The 21,708-nt window shown below is 46.5% G+C and overlaps 2 protein-coding genes across 2 annotated transcripts; one reads left to right on the forward strand and one right to left on the reverse strand.

Annotated features, from left to right (window-relative positions):
• Positions 1-697: 697 nt before the first annotated feature.
• LOC146386291 (uncharacterized) lies at positions 698-4,900 on the reverse strand. The gene is made up of 2 exons (XM_084930110.1): positions 4,601-4,900; positions 698-4,497 (listed from the first exon to the last, which is right to left on the reverse strand). The coding sequence occupies exon 2, from the start codon at positions 3,875-3,877 to the stop codon at positions 698-700; it is 3,180 nt and encodes a 1,059-aa protein (XP_084786236.1). The 5' UTR covers positions 3,878-4,497; positions 4,601-4,900.
• Positions 4,901-14,703: 9,803 nt separating this feature from the next.
• On the forward strand, positions 14,704-20,192 carry gpr137bb (G protein-coupled receptor 137Bb). Its single transcript, XM_084932383.1, has 7 exons — positions 14,704-15,344; positions 17,005-17,054; positions 17,161-17,383; positions 17,812-17,961; positions 18,315-18,443; positions 18,549-18,670; positions 19,397-20,192. The coding sequence occupies exons 1-7, from the start codon at positions 14,946-14,948 to the stop codon at positions 19,509-19,511; spliced, it is 1,188 nt and encodes a 395-aa protein (XP_084788509.1). The 5' UTR covers positions 14,704-14,945; the 3' UTR covers positions 19,512-20,192.
• The last annotated feature ends 1,516 nt before the right edge of the window (positions 20,193-21,708 follow it).

Raw genomic sequence — 21,708 nt, forward strand, 5'->3', positions numbered from 1 at the left:
TTCTTCTCTTGTTTCGTTTCCTTCTCTTTCTTTTTTCTTCCCAGAGGATCGTAGATGGAAGCTACTGTGGATAGCACTCCCGTTCTTGTCATTGGGTGTTTCTTGACGGTTACTCTGAACTGAAAGTCATCAGAGGATACGCACCATTGCACGCCCAGTGCTCTTTCTAGGAGTGGCTCCCCTAAATCTATGTCCAGTTCTTTGACACTGTCTGCACACTCTTCCTTTGGTATTGACTCCAATACCTTCTTGCTGTTGGAAATGAACTTGTGTAGTCTAAGCTTGCCTACGCTGCAAAGCTCTCTTGCTTCCTTGATCAGCTCGATTGCCTCAGCATCAGACCTTACACTCACCAGTCCATCATCAACATAAAAATTTCTTCGGATGAACTTGACAGTGCTTTGGTTAAATCGATCCTGACCTTCTGTGGCTAGATGTTTAAGTCCAAAATTGGCACAGCCTGGTGAGGAAGCTGCTCCAAACAAATGGACTTTCATCCGAAAAACTGATGGCGGAGACTCAAGATCACCATTCTCCCACCATAAGAACCTCAAGTAGTCTTGGTCTTCAGGCTTTACATGGAATTGATGAAACATTCGTTCCACATCACACATAATAGCGACTGGGCCCTTTCGAAATCTACAAAGAACTCCCACCAAGGTGTTTGTGAGCTCTGGTCCTGTAAGAAGATAGTCATTCAATGACATGTCTTGAAATCTTGCCGAGCAATCAAAGACCACTCGCAGTTTCTCTGGCTTTTGAGGGTGGTATACGCCATGGTGGGGAATATATCAAGCTCTTCTTCTGGGACCTTTTCTGCTTCACCACGACTGATAATGTCTTTCATGAAGTTCATGTAATCTGTCTGATATTTCTGGTCTCTCTTGAGCTTCTTTTCCAAGCACATGAGGCGTTGAACAGCACATGGCTTGTTATTTGGTAGCTCTGGCCTGCTCTGTTTAAAAGGCAGAGGCATTTCAAGATGCCCGTCTTCTTTGTGCTTAATTTCTTCTTTCATTTTAGTCAAAAACCGGAGATCTTCTTGCGAGAGATTTGCCTCTTCTCCAAGCCTTTCACTGAAGTCAGATTCCAGCACCTTAAGTATGTCTTCTGGAGCAGTCATCTCCTTAATTCTTGTTTTGCAAACATAATGAACTTCGCTCTTCAACTTACTTGTTACTTTGGGTTCAGGAGTCACTTGCTTTACAATGATGCGGTGACTTACTCCTATTGCATCACTGTAGTGTTCGCCTGGATCACCATAGCTCACTATGCTCCAGCCTACATCAGTTTTCTGTGCGAAGGGCTGGTTGTCCTCACCACATACAACTTCTCTAGGCATTAGTGCTTGTGGACAGTTATACCCGATAAGAAGACCGATTTCACATTTCTTTGGCGGGGCAATGTGTTCCGCAAGATGCTCTAAATGAGGCCATGCCCTTGCAGTCTCTGGTGTTGGAATGTGTGTACGATTGGCAGGTATGAATTCACGAGTGTAGACCATTGGCACTGTGATCTTCTTAGAAGAAGATAACCCTCTTATTTGTAGACCTTTGAGTCTTTTGCATGGTACAATTGTCTCCTTGGAAGACATTGTGGACAGCTTCAACTTGACTGGCTCCGCATTAACATCAAGAGCATCTGCCACTTCTTCAAGAATGAATGAAGAGTCACTTTGTGAATCTAACAGAGCATAGACAAGGACTTCTTTGTTTGAATCACTTGGCATTGATGCATAAACAGGAACTATTGCTGAAGTCTGAGCACTGTTACCATCATGCACAACTCTATTGGATGTGGTTTCTTGAGTGGTGTCTTGCGGCGATTGTGGCTTTCTTTCCTTACTGCAACTTGTCTCGTCATTTTCCTTTTGCTTTGAGCGATCCTCATGTAAGCATGTGGGGTGGCGCTTTGAGCAGGTGTCGCAGACCATCCGGTTGCTGCAATTCTTGGATTGATGGCCAGGACTCAAACAGCCAAAGCACAGTTTCTCACCTTGTATGAACTTCACTCGGTCAGCAACTGGCCTTGCAGTTAGTCTACCGCACTTGTGCAAGACATGCCCTGTTTTCTTACAAAACATACATGTGCTTATGTTCTTCTCAGTGGTGTTAGTTGTAAAAATCCTTGCACTTGCTGCTTGGTTCTTAGAGGTCACTACATTCTGAGGTTTAGATCTTGTCCTTTCCGGCTCCCCTTGCCGCAAAGCATAGTAAGATGTAACAGGGTTACAAGCAATACTAGCCTCCAAGGTCAGGAAAGTTACAAAATACTTGAAATCTGGGAACCTTCCATGCTCCAGCTGATACTGTGTGGCTTTTCGGTTCCATCTGCTGCTTAACCAATCAGGCAACTTGGCTGTCAGTTTTTGGTTTTCAATGCCATCATCAAGAATACGCAGACTCTCATTGTGAGCCATGGCACATTCACAACTGCGTAAAAAGTCCACAAATTTCCTTAAGTCAGCGCTCTCTCTTGACGCTATCTTTGGCCAGGCATGTAATTTGTCTCGGCAGGCTTTGGCAATCATAAAAGGCTGGCCGTATCGCTCATTGAGGAGTTCCCATGCAGCAACATATGCAGTATCTGAACCAATCAGAAAATAACCTTCTAACGCCTCTCTAGCTGCTCCTCCAACATATTTCTGGAGGAAGAATATTTTCTCTGAGCTTGGAATGTTTTTCTTTTCAATAAGAGTTTGGAAGGATGACTTCCAATGGTTAAACTTGAGTGGATCACCACTAAAAACTGTGGGCTCTGGAATGGGTAGCCTATTTGCTGATATAGCCTCAGCTAAGACCTTCACAAGCTCTCCTGTGCTATCTTGAAGCACATGTGTTAGCACTGCATCCTTTGGTGGTTGTGAGTGCTGGTCCTCAGGCTTCACCAGATTGAGTGGCTGCATAACCTTATGTAGATCCAGGCTCTGTGGAGCATTCCCTTGGGCTGGACTGAGCTCACTCTCATCATATACTTGAAGCCTTGCTTTGGCTGCATTCAGCCTTTTCAAATTTTCCAAACGCTCAAGTTCTCTCTTTAGGTTTTCTACAGACCTTCTTCTTGCAGCATTCTCTTCTTGCTGTTTCTTTAAGAGAGCAGCCTCTTGTTTCTCTCTTTCTAGCCTACGTTCAGTTTCTTCCCTTTCTCCTTCAAGACGACGAGCTAATGCTGCTGCTTCTTGGTCTGCAATGATCAACCTCTCTTCAGCTTCAAGGTTTTGCAGTTTCTCTTGGTGGCCCTCTTGTTCAGCCATAATCTGCAGTACAGCCTGTGTAGCTGCATACTCGGCAGCAGCTTCTTGTCTTCTAAGTGAAGATACACTTGAGTGAATAGAAGAAGCTTTAGAACCATTAGAGGCAGGAAGTGAAACACTGGAGGCTGAGGATGAGAATACAGAACTATGATCTGGCCAAATCAACTCCTCCGCTGTTCCCTGCATTTCAGATTGAGCATTTTGCACTACAGTCTTTGTGATCGAGATGCAGTTATCCATCTTGCGACGCATGTCATGGGCTGGTTGATCGATTCTTCTGTAATCATCATAAGCAATGTTCAACTCAGATAATTCCCTTTGAATACTGGTGATGTGTTCTTGTAGGATGTCACTAGGATCCTGTTTTAACACAGATCTTTTAGCTACCTTAATCAGAGCTTTCCATCGTTCATATTTGCTGTCAAAGCGAAGCAATAGCCCTTTGATTTGCTCTTTCTGAAACTCCTTTCCCTTTTCTGTTAATGTCCGGGCTCTTTCACTTCTACGAGGCTCTTCAGGTGGTGCTATATTTTGCCCGATATTTGATTCACCTGTCTGCTCTAACTCTGTCTCTTCTTCCAGAGCAGCTGCTGCACCCTGAGCTTCTTTACTTGTATGTGACATTTTGATTATTTAGACATAGATATACACAGGCAGCATACAAGAGCAAGCTGCAACAACATTTGTGAATACTGAAAGAATGATCTTAACTAAATGAAGTCACTCTCATTCAAATTAGCCCATACATGTAGAATATTACAGAGTAAGTACACTTAACAGAGTTCTTAAAAGACACTGAACCATAAATACAAACTGAATTTCTGTCAAAATGTACAAAGTTTACTTCTGCCCTTTCAGAGCCAATTATAATTATTCAGCTGAACATGAATTTACATCTCTTACGTAAATGCACATTCATATACGTGAAACACCGTGGCTGCCAGGCTATACACAGTCCCTTTTAGTTTCCAACTCTTGTGTCACTTTTCAGACCAAAAACTTTAGAGTCTGACTTATAGACGTCTTCATGAAAACCTTATGAACCTGTGTGTCCTAAACAGTGGCTTATCTGTGTCCCGTCTTGATGAGCTGTCGAAATTGCGCTGATAGGGCGAGTCTGGGCAGGTCCGAGTTTGACTATCACTCCCTCCAGTTAATACACGACACCACGGTTCTTCATTCACAGATGGATTTATTCTTCCGTCACACTTCTCCTCCGAAACACCATAAAATCCACCGTCAAACTGTTATTACAAAAAAGTACAGAATGACCAAACATAAATATTACAAATAAACATTTAAACCCAAGTTAACAAAATACGCGATAAACAAACACAGTTAACGTACCTCGCTGGCTGCACGTAACCGTGAGGGAATGAGTCCGCTTCAGGAACAAAAACTTAACGAAAATAATTCCCAATTTCTTCTTCTTTGCAGCTTTCTTTTACTTAAAACTGCTTATTTATTCCTTCTTCTGCCTTAGTTAACTTATTAACTTAGCTTCTTTGCACATGCTTTTTACTTCCCTTTACGTCACTTAAAAAAAGGCCTGTGCGCAACACAGAATGAACCTTAGTTCCTACCCCAAAAGGAACAACAATAAATAAAGAAAATAAATTAAACAAACTGACATAATTTACATTTATGGCAGTTAAAGAGCGTTTCAGTGGTGTGTGTGAGAGCGTTTCAGTAGTGTGTGTGAGAGCGTTTCAGTAGTGTGTGTGAGAGCGTTTCAGTGGTGTGTGTGAGAGCGTTTCAGTAGTGTGTGTGAGAGCGTTTCAATAGTGTGTGTGAGAGCGTTTCAGTGGTGTGTTTCAGTGGTGTGTGTGAGAGCGTTTCAGTGGTGTGTGTGAGAGCGTTTCAGTAGTGTGTGTGAGAGCGTTTCAGTGGTGTGTGTGAGAGCGTTTCAGTGGTGTGTGTGAGAGCGTTTCAGTGGTGTGTGTGAGAGCGTTTCAGTGGTGTGTGTGAGAGCGTTTCAGTGGTGTGTGTGAGAGGGTTTCAGTGGTGTGTGTGAGAGCGTTTCAGTGGTGTGTGTGAGAGCGTTTCAGTGGTGTGTGTGAGAGCGTTTCAGTAGTGTGTGTGAGAGCGTTTCAGTGGTGTGTGTGAGAGCGTTTCAGTAGTGTGTGTGAGAGCGTTTCAGTAGTGTGTGTGAGAGCGTTTCAGTGGTGTGTGTGAGAGCGTTTCAGTAGTGTGTGTGAGAGCGTTTCAGTAGTGTGTGTGAGAGCGTTTCAGTGGTGTGTTTCAGTGGTGTGTGTGAGAGCGTTTCAGTGGTGTGTGTGAGAGCGTTTCAGTAGTGTGTGTGAGAGCGTTTCAGTAGTGTGTGTGAGAGCGTTTCAGTGGTGTGTGTGAGAGGGTTTCAGTGGTGTGTTTCAGTAGTGTGTGTGAGAGCGTTTCAGTAGTGTGTGTGAGAGCGTTTCAATGGTGTGTGTGAGAGCATTTCAGTGGTGTGTTTCAGTAGTGTGTGTGAGAGCGTTTCAGTAGTGTGTGTGAGAGCGTTTCAGTGGTGTGTTTCAGTAGTGTGTGTGAGAGCGTTTCAGTGGTGTGTTTCAGTAGTGTGTGTGAGAGCGTTTCAGTAGTGTGTGTGAGAGCGTTTCAATGGTGTGTGTGAGAGCGTTTCAGTGGTGTGTTTCAGTAGTGTGTGTGAGAGCGTTTCAGTAGTGTGTGTGAGAGCGTTTCAGTGGTGTGTTTCAGTGGTGTGTGTGAGAGGGTTTCAGTGGTGTGTGTGAGAGGGTTTCAGTGGTGTGTGTGAGAGGGTTTCAGTGGTGTGTGTGAGAGGGTTTCAGTGGTGTGTGTGAGAGCGTTTCAGTGGTGTGTGTGAGAGCGTTTCAGTGGTGTGTTTCAGTGGTGTGTGTGAGAGGGTTTCAGTGGTGTGTGTGAGAGGGTTTCAGTGGTGTGTTTCAGTGGTGTGTGTGAGAGCGTTTCAGTAGTGTGTGTGAGAGCGTTTCAGTGGCGTGTGTGAGAGCGTTTCAGTGGTGTGTGTGAGAGCGTTTCAGTGGTGTGTGTGAGAGGGTTTCAGTGGTGTGTGTGAGAGGGTTTCAGTGGTGTGTGTGAGAGCGTTTCAGTGGTGTGTGTGAGAGCGTTTCAGTGGTGTGTTTCAGTGGTGTGTGTGAGAGGGTTTCAGTGGTGTGTGTGAGAGGGTTTCAGTGGTGTGTGTGAGAGCGTTTCAGTGGTGTGTGTGAGAGCGTTTCAGTGGCGTGTGTGAGAGCGTTTCAGTGGTGTGTGTGAGAGCGTTTCAGTGGTGTGTGTGAGAGCGTTTCAGTGGTGTGTGTGAGAGCGTTTCAGTGGCGTGTGTGAGAGCGTTTCAGTGGCGTGTGTGAGAGCGTTTCAGTGGTGTGTGTGAGAGCGTTTCAGTAGTGTGTGTGAGAGCGTTTCAGTAGTGTGTGTGAGAGCGTTTCAGTGGTGTGTGTGAGAGCGTTTCAGTAGTGTGTGTGAGAGCGTTTCAGTAGTGTGTGTGAGAGCGTTTCAGTGGTGTGTGTGAGAGCGTTTCAGTGGTGTGTGTGAGAGCGTTTCAGTGGTGTGTGTGAGAGCGTTTCAGTAGTGTGTGTGAGAGCGTTTCAGTGGCGTGTGTGAGAGCGTTTCAGTGGTGTGTGTGAGAGCGTTTCAGTAGTGTGTGTGAGAGCGTTTCAGTGGCGTGTGTGAGAGCGTTTCAGTGGTGTGTGTGAGAGCGTTTCAGTGGTGTGTGTGAGAGCGTTTCAATAGTGTGTGTGAGAGCGTTTCAGTGGTGTGTGTGAGAGCGTTTCAGTGGCGTGTGTGAGAGCGTTTCAGTAGCGTGTGTGAGAGCGTTTCGGTGGCGTGTGTGAGAGCGTTTCGGTGGCGTGTGTGAGAGCGTTTCGGTGGCGTGTGTGAGAGCGTTTCGGTGGCGTGTGTGAGAGCGTTTCGGTGGCGTGTGTGAGAGCGTTTCGGTGGCGTGTGTGAGAGCGTTTCGGTGGCGTGTGTGAGAGCGTTTCAGTGGTGTGTTTCAGTGGTGTGTGTGAGAGCGTTTCAGTGGTGTGTGTGAGAGCGTTTCAGTGGCGTGTGTGAGAGCGTTTCAGTGGCGTGTGTGAGAGCGTTTCAGTGGTGTGTTTCAGTGGTGTGTGTGTGTGAGAGCGTTTCAGTGGTGTGTGTGAGAGCGTTTCGGTGGCGTGTGTGAGAGCGTTTCGGTGGCGTGTGTGAGAGCGTTTCGGTGGCGTGTGTGAGAGCGTTTCGGTGGCGTGTGTGAGAGCGTTTCGGTGGCGTGTGTGAGAGCGTTTCAGTGGCGTGTGTGAGAGCGTTTCAGTGGCGTGTGTGAGAGCGTTTCAGTGGCGTGTGTGAGAGCGTTTCAGTGGCGTGTGTGAGAGCGTTTCAGTGGCGTGTGTGAGAGCGTTTCAGTGGCGTGTGTGAGAGCGTTTCAGTGGCGTGTGTGAGAGCGTTTCAGTGGCGTGTGTGAGAGCGTTTCAGTGGCGTGTGTGAGAGCGTTTCAGTGGCGTGTGTGAGAGCGTTTCAGTGGTGTGTGTGTGAGAGCGTTTCGGTGGCGTGTGTGAGAGCGTTTCAGTGGTGTGTTTCAGTGGTGTGTGTGAGAGCGTTTCAGTGGTGTGTGTGAGAGCGTTTCAGTGGCGTGTGTGAGAGCGTTTCAGTGGCGTGTGTGAGAGCGTTTCAGTGGTGTGTTTCAGTGGTGTGTGTGAGAGCGTTTCAGTGGTGTGTGTGAGAGCGTTTCAGTGGTGTGTGTGAGAGCGTTTCAGTGGCGTGTGTGAGAGCGTTTCAGTGGCGTGTGTGAGAGCGTTTCAGTGGCGTGTGTGAGAGCGTTTCAGTGGTGTGTTTCAGTGGTGTGTGTGAGAGCGTTTCAGTGGTGTGTTTCAGTGGTGTGTGTGAGAGCGTTTCAGTGGTGTGTTTCAGTGGTGTGTGTGAGAGCGTTTCAGTGGTGTGTTTCAGTGGTGTGTGTGAGAGCGTTTCAGTGGTGTGTGTGAGAGCGTTTCAGTGGTGTGTGTGAGAGCGTTTCAGTGGTGTGTGTGAGAGCGTTTCAGTGGTGTGTGTGAGAGCGTTTCAGTGGCGTGTGTGAGAGCGTTTCAGTGGCGTGTGTGAGAGCGTTTCAGTGGCGTGTGTGAGAGCGTTTCAGTGGCGTGTGTGAGAGCGTTTCAGTGGCGTGTGTGAGAGCGTTTCAGTGGCGTGTGTGAGAGCGTTTCAGTGGTGTGTGTGTGAGAGCGTTTCGGTGGTGTGTGTGAGAGCGTTTCAGTGGCGTGTGTGAGAGCGTTTCAGTGGTGTGTGTGAGAGCGTTTCAGTGGTGTGTTTCAGTGGTGTGTGTGAGAGCGTTTCAGTGGCGTGTGTGTGAGAGCGTTTCGGTGGCGTGTGTGAGAGCGTTTCAGTGGTGTGTTTCAGTGGTGTGTGTGAGAGCGTTTCAGTGGCGTGTGTGAGAGCGTTTCAGTGGCGTGTGTGAGAGCGTTTCAGTGGTGTGTTTCAGTGGTGTGTGTGAGAGCGTTTCAGTGGCGTGTGTGAGAGCGTTTCAGTGGCGTGTGTGAGAGCGTTTCAGTGGCGTGTGTGAGAGCGTTTCAGTGGTGTGTTTCAGTGGTGTGTGTGAGAGCGTTTCAGTGGTGTGTGTGAGAGCGTTTCAGTGGTGTGTGTGAGAGCGTTTCAGTGGCGTGTGTGAGAGCGTTTCAGTGGTGTGTTTCAGTGGTGTGTGTGAGAGCGTTTCAGTGGTGTGTGTGAGAGCGTTTCAGTGGTGTGTTTCAGTGGCGTGTGTGAGAGCGTTTCAGTGGCGTGTGTGAGAGCGTTTCAGTGGCGTGTGTGAGAGCGTTTCAGTGGTGTGTGTGAGAGCGTTTCAGTAATAATGTCCCTTACGGCACCTCATATATTTGCTCCCAGATACAATAACAGTAGATTCTTATCTTTACACAGCAACTTTCCAGCCTGAAAAAAAACCCTAAAAGTTTATTTTGTGAAAGAAAGAGTAATATTTAAAACGCCGCGTTCCTCTGCAACTGCCTCGTTTGAGTTTCAGACAAAATGCATTCTGGGATTATTGCCTGGGTTTGGCTACAGCAGCCAGCGAGCTGATTGGAGACCGTAACAGCCAGTCAGTATTGTTTGCATCCAAGTCTGTGATTGGTTGTTTTTGTGGCACACTTATAACGGTGTACACAGAGTGGAGCGCGCAGGGAGCAGAGATGTTGTGACTGCGAACGACACACTGAGAGCAGGTCTGCAGATGTCTGTGAGCACAGAGCACAGAACAGAGGGGCTGTTATTGTATGTGTATATGGATAATTGCAAACACTGAAATACATTTCTTGGATGCAGAAATAAATTTGTTCGCTCAAATTAAACTTTTATTCTGCTCAAAATAACTTTCTCCTCAACGCGCAACATTTGTGCTTGCAAAACTTTTTTGCGTGCGCTCAGAATAGAGGCACTAAGGTAACACCATAGAGTCCCAGTTTAGTGACTGGTGTGTACTTAAACATCCCCGGACATGGTTAAGCAAACAGTTCCCTGAAGAGGTGCCCCTGGTACAGTTCATTTTGACTTAGTTCAAGTACATATGCAACTTAATCGTAACACGATGGAGCACAAAACTCTTCCTCAACTAAAGCTGCTCTGTGAACACTGTCATGTAAATGAAAATAACAGGTGTGTAAGACATGTAAGAGGCATGTTCTGCTTCCCCAGTAAAGCCACAATACATGTAAACTATAAACCTAAATCTGCAGTGCAAGAGTGTCCGTGTGTGTGTGCTCAGATAACCTGAAGTCTACTTGGGATCATCAAGTGCAGTGTGCATTCACCCTGAAATTAGCAGAGGGGGTTACGTATTAGCTATATTAGCTATTTTCTATCATGTTCATACATATATGTATATATTTCAGTACTTTTGATTATTGATATTGAAGCAATTTGTCTTTTTAGCCAAGTTGGTGCAGTCGTCGTTGTTTTAGTTTCACAGCAGTCCAGCATGTGTCAGTAAAAACTACACCTTAGTGGATCAAAGCAGCCCTCTCTCTTTCTAACGATGTCCTTCCAACTGTTTTGTCATGTTCATTATATTTTCCTCCATCACTCTGTTGTTGGGACTCTTCATGGCTAATGCAACAGCAGCGTCCTGCGACTGTGAGGGCCTCCACACTGAAATCTGCTCTGTGAGGTGCTCGAGCACACTGGGATGGCGGGTGAGCGGCTGGCTGTGCTCAGAGATTTGATTGAGCAATCCAGTGTCAGTAATGAAAATGAACTGCTGTCTGTGTTTGTAAAGCGGGCGGGCACTGGCACTTTGTCAATACAATTATGCAGGCTATGGACCGACTCAAAGAAAACAACATTCTATTGGCCCACAGTTGCATCAGCCCATTGGGCAAAGGCCCAATAAGCCAGATTACCACTCAAGGGCTGAATGTGCAGCTACAGTCGTGGTCTACTCATCTGGAGCATCATGCCATGGAAATTTGGGGGTTTCTAATAATTACTTTGAATCATTATTCCATCCACTTTGTCCAGTGTACCATTATCACTGGCACGCTCCAGAGCACGATGCTACCACCACCATGTTTGACAGACCGTACAGTGTTTACTCATCCAAACATACCTGTTGTTGTTGGGGCCAAACAGCTCAACCTTTGTGTCTGCTGACCATAAACCTGCAGAAGGAACTTGGCTTGTTTATGAGGTATCTGCACACCTCAGTGGCGCCTGAAGGCACTGATTTTCTCAGTGCACAGTAACTTGAAACTGTGTCGGACAGTTCAGTGACGCTGGTGTTCCAGCAGTTTCCAGGTCATAACACTTCCCTCTTATCTGAAGGGTGACCGTTTGGGTTGTTTTCCAGACCTCAGCAAAGTGGTGGCACATCAGAATAACTTAGTTCTATAAATACAAAAAAATAATACAATAGAATTCAATGAAATTATTAATAACTTCTTATTAAATATTAATAACTATTAATACTCACCACAAATAAACCCGTCTAAAACTGAAATTGATCAGTTTCTTGACAATGTAACCCTTCCAAAATTACTAGACAGTCAAGCAATGGCACTGGAGTCACCACTGACATCAGGTAAACTCCAGGAACGGAGGGGGGGGGGTGCGAACATGGGTGCGAACAATCTACTTACCTAATGTTTCTAACAGAAAAGACTCTACACGAGTAGGTGTATGGGGTCCCCAGACTAACCTAGACCCCTTTACTCACACCACAGCCTTCAAACGAAAGAAATACACCAGAGGAGCTTTGTGCCAAACAATTCTAAGCAAGGAAGAGAGAAAACGCCCAGCCACAGGTGAGTCTCCTTATTAAGGTGTGCACTCCTGGTTTGTCCAATCACGCCTCCTTCCTCTAATTAGCTGGAGATCCCCAAATTGACAGAAGCCTGCAGTCTGTGTACCTAAGGGAATGGCAAACAAAAGGAGAGGGAAAGAAAACATGCAGCCTGCAGACACGTATCAACGTGAGTGTTGAATCTCTTTGCTAGAATTATGTTTGGGTGTGTCGAATGTTTGACGCGTGCTGTACTGATAGTTGCTTTATGTATCATTACTACAGACCACAGCTGAATAAATCAACCGAACTTGGAAGCTGCCACCGTGTTCTTTAACCGGAACACGACCACCATACCGTGCCACTGTAAATCAGCTAAGCTCCCAGAGACCACATTCTCTCCATTTTACACCCCTCTTAATACTGTATGTGGATTCATGTAATCCTGCAATGAGATCTAAGGTTGGTTAGAGCTCAATTCAGATACACAGACTGGGTCCACGCTTCACTATTGTGGTTGATGTGGGGGTAGGTACAGGCTTTGGGTGTCTGGGGATTCCCTAGGGACGTTTTTCCTGGAGGGTTCAACCCGGGGTCATGAACTGCTTGGGGCTCTGGTGGCTCTTGGATGGTGTTTTCCTGATGGCTGCATGTGGGTTACTGGCCTGGTAGCCTAGCTGCCCCTGGGTGGGTCCAGGGTGGGCTTGGGGTTCTGGTGGTGAATGAACTCAACCTGGGTGTCTATTGTCTTATGTAGTCTGGGAGGTGATTGGATGATGGGGTAGGTGTGGTTTCCTCTCTGGTGTGGTCGGGTGGGCCGCCCCGGGCTCTATGGGGGTTGGCGGTGCTACTGCTGTGGACCCCGGTTTGATTGCCCCTCTGGGGACGATGGCACCTGGACCTGGGGGTATAAGGCATGTTCTCAGTGTCCGGGGCTGGGTGCTCAGGTATGTACTGGCATACTCCCGGTGGCTTGACGGGGCCTGGCACTCATGGCTCAGTCGGGCTCCTTCTGGGGTTGGGGGCCCTCTTGGACCGCTGGGCCCGGGGCTCGGTCCGCACTGGCGTGGCTGCTGGCAGGGCCTGCAGGCATGTTACCACAGCCCCCTGTGGCCTCTGGATGGCTGGGGCCTGGACCTCCTCCATGCCTGCTTTATGTCGTTCCTGGGGGATGGGGCTATGGTTCCCCACACCCTCTAGTGCAGCGGTCCCCAACATTTTTTGCACCACGGACCGGCCTTTAAGGTGTCGCAGATAAATACAACAAAATAAAACCAGTACCGGTACCAAAAAAAGAAGATTTATTCATAACACATGGAAAAAGACCCGAGCCTCAACTCTCGCGTCCTGGTACCAAATGACTCACGGACCGGCCCGGGGGTTGGGACCGCTGCTCTAGCAGATAGTTACATGGAGAAACCTTTTGAATACACAGGTGTACACACGGGTGTTCACAGACACACATTGTCGTCCTTGGCTGCTGCCTCAAAGCACATCGTGTGTTGTCGATCTTCCGTGCTGCTCAGTAACATTCAATATTTATTATTTACTGTTACTTGTACTTATCTAGGTTGTTGCTGTGGTCTCTCTACCGCGTCGTTCTCTTTTGCTGGTTTTCTTTTTTTTTCTTCCAACAGGTGATCCAGCTGATTTTTAGTGTCTTTTCTCTCTGTCCCTCTTCCCCTCTAACTTTCTTTCTCCCAGTCATGTCTGCCTAGTTTGTAATAACTTAAAATAAAATAAAATAAAGATCAATCAGGGACCGACTGTTGGCGAACAGTAGAAAACACTGCTGACAGACAGACGCTGTGATATAATAGAAGCAACAAAGAGCGTGGAGTATGTTACTGACAGAACGTGAACTGGGCTGATGGGATTGTGCTAAAAAGGCCAAAGCACGATGTAACGGAGTATTTGGGGTATTTCTACTATTTCTTCAAGTCCATCGCCTTACAGCAGTGAATAAAAATAGAGATGTGGGAGGAGCCTGGCTTGTCGTCAGTGTGGTGAGGTGAGACCAGCTTCACAGCGCCTCCTGTTATCTAACAACCTCCTTGTTATGTAACAGCACACAAGAAAATTTTGCAAAGACATGAGGAGGAGGAGGAGGTCTGCATTAGGCCTGGACTGATATCAAAGTCGATACCGTTTATTAGAACCACAGAGCAGCCTGAGACAAAGGAAATGATCACATCTGTACTAGTGAATGAATTCATGCTGTCATGATCAGTGATGTAAATATGAATTTACCGTTCAAAGGATCCTGCTGGATCTCTGCAGATACCTTTAAAGGTTTCAGCCTCAGCTTTTGACTTCATTCTACTGTAACCATGTTAAAATGTCACAGTACATCACACACATTCAGCTTATTGTAGCCTCTTTGTTCCCTTTTTGTTACATTTGGCGTTTTTTTTAATGCTTCTGGATGTGTAAATGTGGCAAAGCACAGTGTCTTCATAGACCATCATGACTACGACTGCCGTCATGCTGAATGGCTGCTGTTCTTACTCAGGGTTGTTCGAATGTTAATCAAACCAGCATTTCTGTGAGTGTGCAGTGCATGGACCATATCAATCCATCCAATCCATCACACAACTGAAATATTGTGACCTATTACTCTTTACAAAAATGGAGACCATTTATATTCACAGTTTATTATAACACTTCGTAAGTAAGGTAATAATAAGGTTATAAAAAGTGCAATTAGAGAGTTCTTAAAGCTGTAAGTCTGCTACACTGTTCAGAGAGTCACATGGAAACAAGCACGTTAGTCAAATTCTACATTCAACTGTTTTTTATTGAAGCATGCTTTGATTTCTTTTTTCTTTTTTTAAAAATCAGTTATTAACAACAATAGAGATGTGATATTCATTTTATTAAAATAAAGTCTGCATTACAGTATCAGTCGGGTAATAACTGGATACCTCATTCATCTACGTGCACACTGATTTAGTCCATCATTCCCTCATTTCTTTATACAGACATGGGTGTAACACTCTAAACCAGCATCAGTCTGTCTGTGTGACGCTGCTGTGACACAGTTGGTCGGGGTGTGTGTGTGTGTGTGTGCGTGTGCGTGTGCATGTGTGCGTGTGTGTGTGTGTGTGTGTGTGTGTGTGAGGGGGACCACAGATTCCAGCTTACCCCTCTCTCCTTCCAGATCCATCTCTCCAGTTTCCTCCCTGCAGCATCCCTCCTCCTGCTAAGCCAATCACCTGGTGCACAGCAGCGTCATGTGACCAACAACTACCAATAGTGTACTACCAGGCACCGGCAAAAAGAGGGGAGGTGTCTCTCTGTGTTCTTCTTCTCTTCACTGTGAGTCAGACGGCATCCCTGGATGAGAATGGCTGGATGGACACGCAGGATTCATCTGACTAGCACAGAGAGGTTTCTCCTTTTTATTTCACCCTGAGGAGGAAGCGTGCTGCTCCATCTTTAACACCTACTGCATCCCTCCCTCCCTCCCTCTGCTACTGGCACACAGAGGAGATGAATGGGGAGGCGATGGACCCGGCACAAGAGCAGCAGCAGAATGCCGGTAACACCTCCCACCTACCTCCCCCTCCAACCATCACACCGGCCATTCCCCCCTATGTGAAGCTGGGTCTGACCATCGCCTACACCGTCTTCTACTCACTGCTCTTTGCCTTCGTCTATGCCCAGCTTTGGCTGGTGCTGCGGTACCGGCACAAGCGCTTCAGCTACCAGACGGCCTTCCTGTTCCTGTGTCTGCTGTGGGCCGCCCTGCGCGCCCTTCTCTTCTCCTTCTATTTCAGAGACTGTGTGACCGCCAATGCACTTGGACCCTTTGCCTTCTGGCTTCTGTACTGCTTCCCCGTCTGCCTGCAGTTCTTCACGCTCAGTCTCATGAACCTCTACTGTGCACAGGTGAGCGGGATTCTGCTGCTGTTACTGTCGTAGCAGAGACCGGTGGCTCTGGGAACGGCTAACGGGGTTCAGACTCTGGCAGGCTTTAGTCCACGCAGGCAGTACGGGGTTAATCTGCAACAAATCTGAGGTATCCTTTCATTTATTGTTGATGTGCTGCCATCTGTGGCCCCTGATGGTAAGAACATGAATGATTAAATAAGCAGGTTCCCACCTTCACTAGTCCCAGTGGCAGACAGTGGCACAGTAAAAGCCAGTCTGAATTACAGTGGGGGGTTCTGTTGACTCAGGAATCTGTGGGGCTGAAGAATGAAGTACAACCAACTGCAGTTCTTGAAACGGCCACTTGAGGCTGACTCTAAAAGCGAGTCAGTGTGCCATGAACATGTTTACAGCCCGGTAGCTTTGGCCTCTGTGGATAGTTTCCTCTATACTGCGTAAAGGTTTGATGTTAGGATGCTTCAGTTTGTAGGTGGATGCCCAATAGCTCATAGAGCTGTAGCTGACTGAGCTTGTGGTGCTGGAGCTTTTTGAAGTCCAACAAGTTTGTATTTCAGTTTTAGGAAGTGAAAGTGTCTGGTACTTAGTACTGATTAGTATGTATGTGGTGACCCTGCATCCCGGTGGTGTTGTTATACGCATCACGAGCCTGTTACAACCTGGTGGTGCTTGCCCTCGCTGACATCGAGACCATCAACTCCTTCGACTATGACTGGTACAACGTCTCTGACCAGGTTAGACCTTCTGCACTCCTGATATCAGCATCTTGCTGGTATTAGTTAATAACTGCAAATAGTAAAAGTAGAGCTAACACTGAGGTTTCCTGAATAGCAACATTACCAACTTCCATCTTTTATATACAGTGTTTGGGGTGGTTTTGTCAGGCAAACAAAACTTGAAACCACATTTGGACTTTTCTGTACTTGCTGCCTTCATATAAGAGCTAACACGGTTTACTGTTGTGACATCTGTCACTGATCAGCTCTGATGAGTGCAGCTGCCTCTTCACTCATATTCATCAACAGCAGCTGCTCAACTAGACCAGGAAACAGAGTTTTCACATGAGAGGAGACTCATTAACCAGCAGCGCTTGTCTGTGAGAAAGATGACACAGGTTATTTTACTACAGTGCATTATTTCCTTAATGCGGGTACCTTCAGGAACAAATCAATGAGATGAGCTGCTGCAGGCTCTGAGGAAGCACACACAGTTTGCAATGCTTGCATGCTGCACACATGACAGAGACAGATGAAGCTGTGTGGACCGAGTGAAGCTCAGACAAAAGTCTGTGTGCTGTAAATGTCCAGTTGTTGTTTTAGAAGCGATCCAAGTGCATTTGACTGAGATTAACTTGTGACTCATTGTTCAGCCGTAGGTAGTGAAACCTGGAGCTTTTGGGGGGAAACTGTTGATCGTGCTCTTTGGCAGTGAAGCATGTTAATAAGCTTATATTATATGTGAGTTTCATTTTTGAATGACACAAAGAAGTGCTGTTTCATTTATGAGCTGATAATCTGACAAAATAAAGCTTTTCCTGCTTCCAGCAGTCATTGAGGAGGCCCGGCTGTTGGACTAAATGTGTCCATCAGATGACCTCTCAGAGGTGCGAGCAGCCCGTTCGAATAATCAGTCTCTGCCTGTCTCTGCTTCTTCCTCACAGGTTTACTTTAAGGCAAAGTCCAAGTACGCACCAGCACTACTGAAGTACAGGTAACTTGACTAACTTATGAAATCGAAGAAGGTTGTCAAAGCAGGAAGTGGAGTTGGTATTTTCCTAGCTTTTCCAGAATCCACAGCGCTGTCTCCCCTCTCCCAGACTTCCTCTGTACCTGGTCTTCCTTTGCGTCAGTCTCATTTTTCTGGTGGTTAATCTGATCTGCGCCCTGATGGTCAAGATGACTGCTGCCGACGTGAAGACCATCGTTCTGGTGAGGGTGACCGTTAACGACAGCTTGTTCGTACTCTGCGCCATCTCGCTGTCCGTCTGCCTCTACAAGGTGGCCAAGATGTCATTGGCCAACATCTACCTGGAGTCAAAGGTAGAGTCTCCTTTCATTTACAACAGCGGTCCCCAACCTTTTTTGTGCCACGGACCGGTTTATGCCCGACAATATTTTCACGGACCGGCCTTTAAGGTGTCGCGGATAAACACAACAAAATACAACTAGTACCAGTACCGAAAAAAAGATTTATTCATAACACACGTGAAAAGACCCAGGAAAACCGAGTTATCGATAAAAACGATAACAAAATAACGCTGAAAACCAATAAAAACCCTGAAAACCAGACATTTCACACCTGAGCCTCAACTCTCGCGGCCCGGTACCAAACGACTCACGGACCGGTACCGGTCCAAGGCCCGGGGGTTGGGGACCGCTGATTTACAACATGTGCTAAACTATGAGGAATGAGAGATCATGCTGCACAAAATTGCTTGAATAAACTGATGAAATGTCTCTGTGTGTAGGGAACGTCCGTGTGTCAGGTGACCCTGATCGGCATCACGGTGGTGTTGTTATACGCATCACGAGCCTGTTACAACCTGGTGGTGCTTGCCCTCGCTGACATCGAGACCATCAACTCCTTCGACTATGACTGGTACAACGTCTCCGACCAGGTTAGACCTTCATCCAGCTGTAAACAGGAGCCGGCTTCTTATTTCACTATCATGTAACTAGGACTGGGCTAGTACTCATTGCAGAGGTCCTGCATAAAGCCGACCTGATCTCCATACATGTGTTTATTCAATCAAACCCATACCTGACCTGACCTGGGTATACCATGGGTGCCCGTCCCTCACTGTAGGAGTGTGAGACCACACGGACAGACTGGATGTGCCATGTTGTGTGCTCTGCACGCATTTCCCGCTGTGTGTGTGGAAAACATGCACAGACCAGTGTGCCACTACATGTCAGCAGGTTTGGAAAGCTGTGTTTTTGTTGCCTCTGACCTGTGTGTGTGCGTCCTCAGGCAGACTTGCGGTCCTCTCTTGGAGACGCCGGTTACATCGTATTTGGGGTGATCCTGTTCGTGTGGGAGCTGCTGCCCACCTCACTGGTTGTGTTCTTCTTCAGGGTGAGACGGCCGCCTCAGGATCGGGTCAGTACTCCTGCAGGTTCTTACAGCTGGCATGAAGTTTTTCTCTCTAAGTTAATGATAGGCCATCACTGTTTGACTGCTGCTCTGATATATTTGGTCCAACAGAGCACCACGGGAATCCCTAACCACGTTCTCTCCTCCAGAGGATATTTCTTTGACAATCCTCGTCGCTATGACAGCGATGACGACTTGGCGTGGAGCATTCCTCCCCAGAACGCCTCAGCGAGGTGTGAACATCATTTCTGACTTTACAATGTCACTGTCACTGGTACTTATGGATGCCTGTGGCTGGGTTAACTGGTGATTCTAAATTGCCCATAGGTATGAATGTGAGTGTGAATGGTTGTCTGTCTCTCTGTGGTAGCCCTGCAACAGACAACTGGGACAGGCTCCAGTTCACCATGACCTGCATATAGCTTCAGACAGGACTACCATTAAGGCCTGGTTGTTGGACTGCTTCATTTATGGCTCCCTCTGAATGACAATGAGGCAGGTGTAATGGTGGGCCTGCAAATAGTAGAGATAGTGAAGGTCGACTCCATTCATCTGGACGTAGTGTTTTCAGTGGGTGTAATGAAACGGCCGAGGAAGTCACCTGGATGAGTGAAGAAACGTTTCTCCCACTGAAACGTTCAGATGAACAGAATCAGCCTTTTAGGATTTCCTAGGATCTCCTCTGACACAGGTCTCTGTGACAGAGCGGCTCCTGTAGGTGCGTTATGGAGCTGGCGAGTGTATAACTTGAACCCTGACGTTAAACAGTCAGCTGTGTGCCTTTGCCTGTGTCTAGATATACAATATTTGCTCCATTAAAGTTGTACAAGCCTCTGAAGGACAATGGGTCTGATTACGATGGAGCAGAGCTGACCTGACGGTTTCACAACAACCAAAACGCAGAAAACCTGAAGCTTTTTTCACAGGCTTGGTCCTGACTGCCATATTTTCTCTGACAGCCTTTCCTCTGACTGCTACGACTGGGGCAGCCGCCACAGCAGCTTCACCGTGCATCCCAACAGTGACGAACAGCGCCTGACCACCGCTGCCGGGGAGCTCCGCCCTTATCCATGAGTCCGCTGCTCTGTGTACAGCATCACTCTGCACTTTGACACGGTTCGGTTATTGTGTTTGTTATTGTCACTGACATAAGGCTTTGTGGAGTCACTGTAGAAAATAAAGAAGAATGTCTTACAGCAGGGGTCTCAAACTCGCGGCCCGGGGGCCACTTGTAGGTGACGTGAAGAAATATAATGCAGTTCGGCCCTGGAAGTGTGCCACGTGTCTGCACGGGCAGAGAGGACCTAAGGCTTCAGTTAGTGAAGAGTCAGTTTCTTATGCAACATTCGAAATTTAAACAAACAAACAAAACACTTTCAGTAATATTTGTTTGTGTTTCCTTGTTTGTTTGTACTCCTAAAACACTAAAGTGGCCGTCCAATGAGACCACAGTGGTCCACAGCTCACTTCAGTTTGAGACCCCTGCCTTACAGGTTTCTACACAACACAGTTAATCACTATGTGTCCTTAATTTTTGGTCCCCCAGCTGATCGCCCCAAACAGTCCCAGAACATCAAGTGTTTAGCTGTAAACAAAAACATTTGAATTTGGCCTCATGATGTTGGACTTTTCCCACAGCTACAATGTTGCTGCTTCTAAGACTCGCGGTATGAATATGATGTTGTGATGAATGTTTCGAGTATTTCAATGAAGATAATCCAGGTAGTAGATTAAATTGGTTCTTCTTTTCATGAAGTCAGCTTCTTTGTATTTATTCACACACTCACAAAGACAACCGAGCAGCCTCAGTGCTGCAGGTAATCAGAGAGACGTCCGTCTCTGCTGTGCTGGGACACTGTAGGGGTTAGCTGATAACAAAGCCAGTTAAACGTGGCCATCATCTGCACATCTGTTTAGTCCACATTGTTCTGCTGTAAAATACTGCAGCAGGTCAAAGTTAAACAGGAAAGGAGAACAGTGCACATCATACTGGTCCTCTCATTACTATATGAAACAAAGTGGGCACTACCACAGCCTGTCTAAATGTATTTTAAGCTTTCTTTTACTGTAAATGTGTGAGAGTCATTTTGGCTGAAAAAGGTTAGAAAACCATTTTCAAACAAAAACAAGTTAGAACCATTAAAAGAGCAGGATCGTTGCTAATGTTAGCGACTTAATATTAGCAGTGAACATCTGTCCAGATGTGTTTTAAAAGTATCAATTTAATAATGTGTTCAAATATCTTCAATGGAGAAGACCTCTGCAGCTTTTAAAAGACGGAGATGCACAAAATGCTTCATTAAAAATTCATCTGGAGCCACATGAGATTTGATAAAGATGATCAGGACACGCAGCAGCGTACTGGTTTACCACCTATACTCAGTGCTGACAGGTCAGCTGGGATTCCCTAACCCTAACCCCAGCACATCAACTAATTCCAGTAGAAAGGAATTCATTATGCTGCTCATTCCACTATTTTAACATTTCTCCCTAAAACGACCTGAAACAACATAAACCCAGCTGCTGGTTTGTAGGACACACACGTGTGATCTGTGTCTCAGTATGCAGGTCTGAGCACAGAGCAAACATGGTGTTAGCATGCTGTCTGTGCAGCTGATGCTCTGTTAGCAGCACAATGCAGCTGTTTGTGTCCAGTTTACACTTTACCATCACGCTCTCGTCCTTGTGCAATAATAATAAAAGTAACATCCATGCTCACGCTGCAGACGGAGCCATTATTTTCCTCCTCCTGCACACCAACTGAAATCAGCTGATTGGTTATTGGTTCTCCAAACTTTGCTTTGCTCAACCCTTGTTCATTTTATTTCAGAAAAGATATTAGAGCGGTGTGAACTCTCAGTGGTGACTCTGGGGTTTGGCAGACTTTGTTTCCTTACACTCTTGAAGGCTGTCTGTCACCCCTCCTGGACACGTTGCTGTTCTGTCATCACGTGATTCCTTGGAAACTGAAACTACACTGAGAGGATTCTTAGGCAGCTCAGAGTGCTTCAGTGCAATTCATGAAGTGGGAAAAGGCAGGCAGAAATGACCAAAACTACTTATTAGTCACTTTGAAGAAAGTATTCAGTGTTAATGGAGGGTGTAGGTAGTATTTCTGAAAGGAACTAGCAGATCATTTTCTTAAATCCTTGAAAAGCTCCTCATGAAAGTTTTTCCTCTTTTTACTTTGTGAGAAAAGCAGGAAGAGTTGGTGAAGAAGCCACACGTGTGGGAACGACACTGATTTAACCAGTAACCAGGCAGCCAATCA

This window comes from Perissodus microlepis, chromosome 6 (genome assembly GCF_051167445.1).
Source record: "Perissodus microlepis isolate ML-2025 ecotype Zambia chromosome 6, ASM5116744v1, whole genome shotgun sequence".
In the NCBI taxonomy this organism is placed as follows: Eukaryota; Metazoa; Chordata; class Actinopteri; order Cichliformes; family Cichlidae; genus Perissodus; species Perissodus microlepis.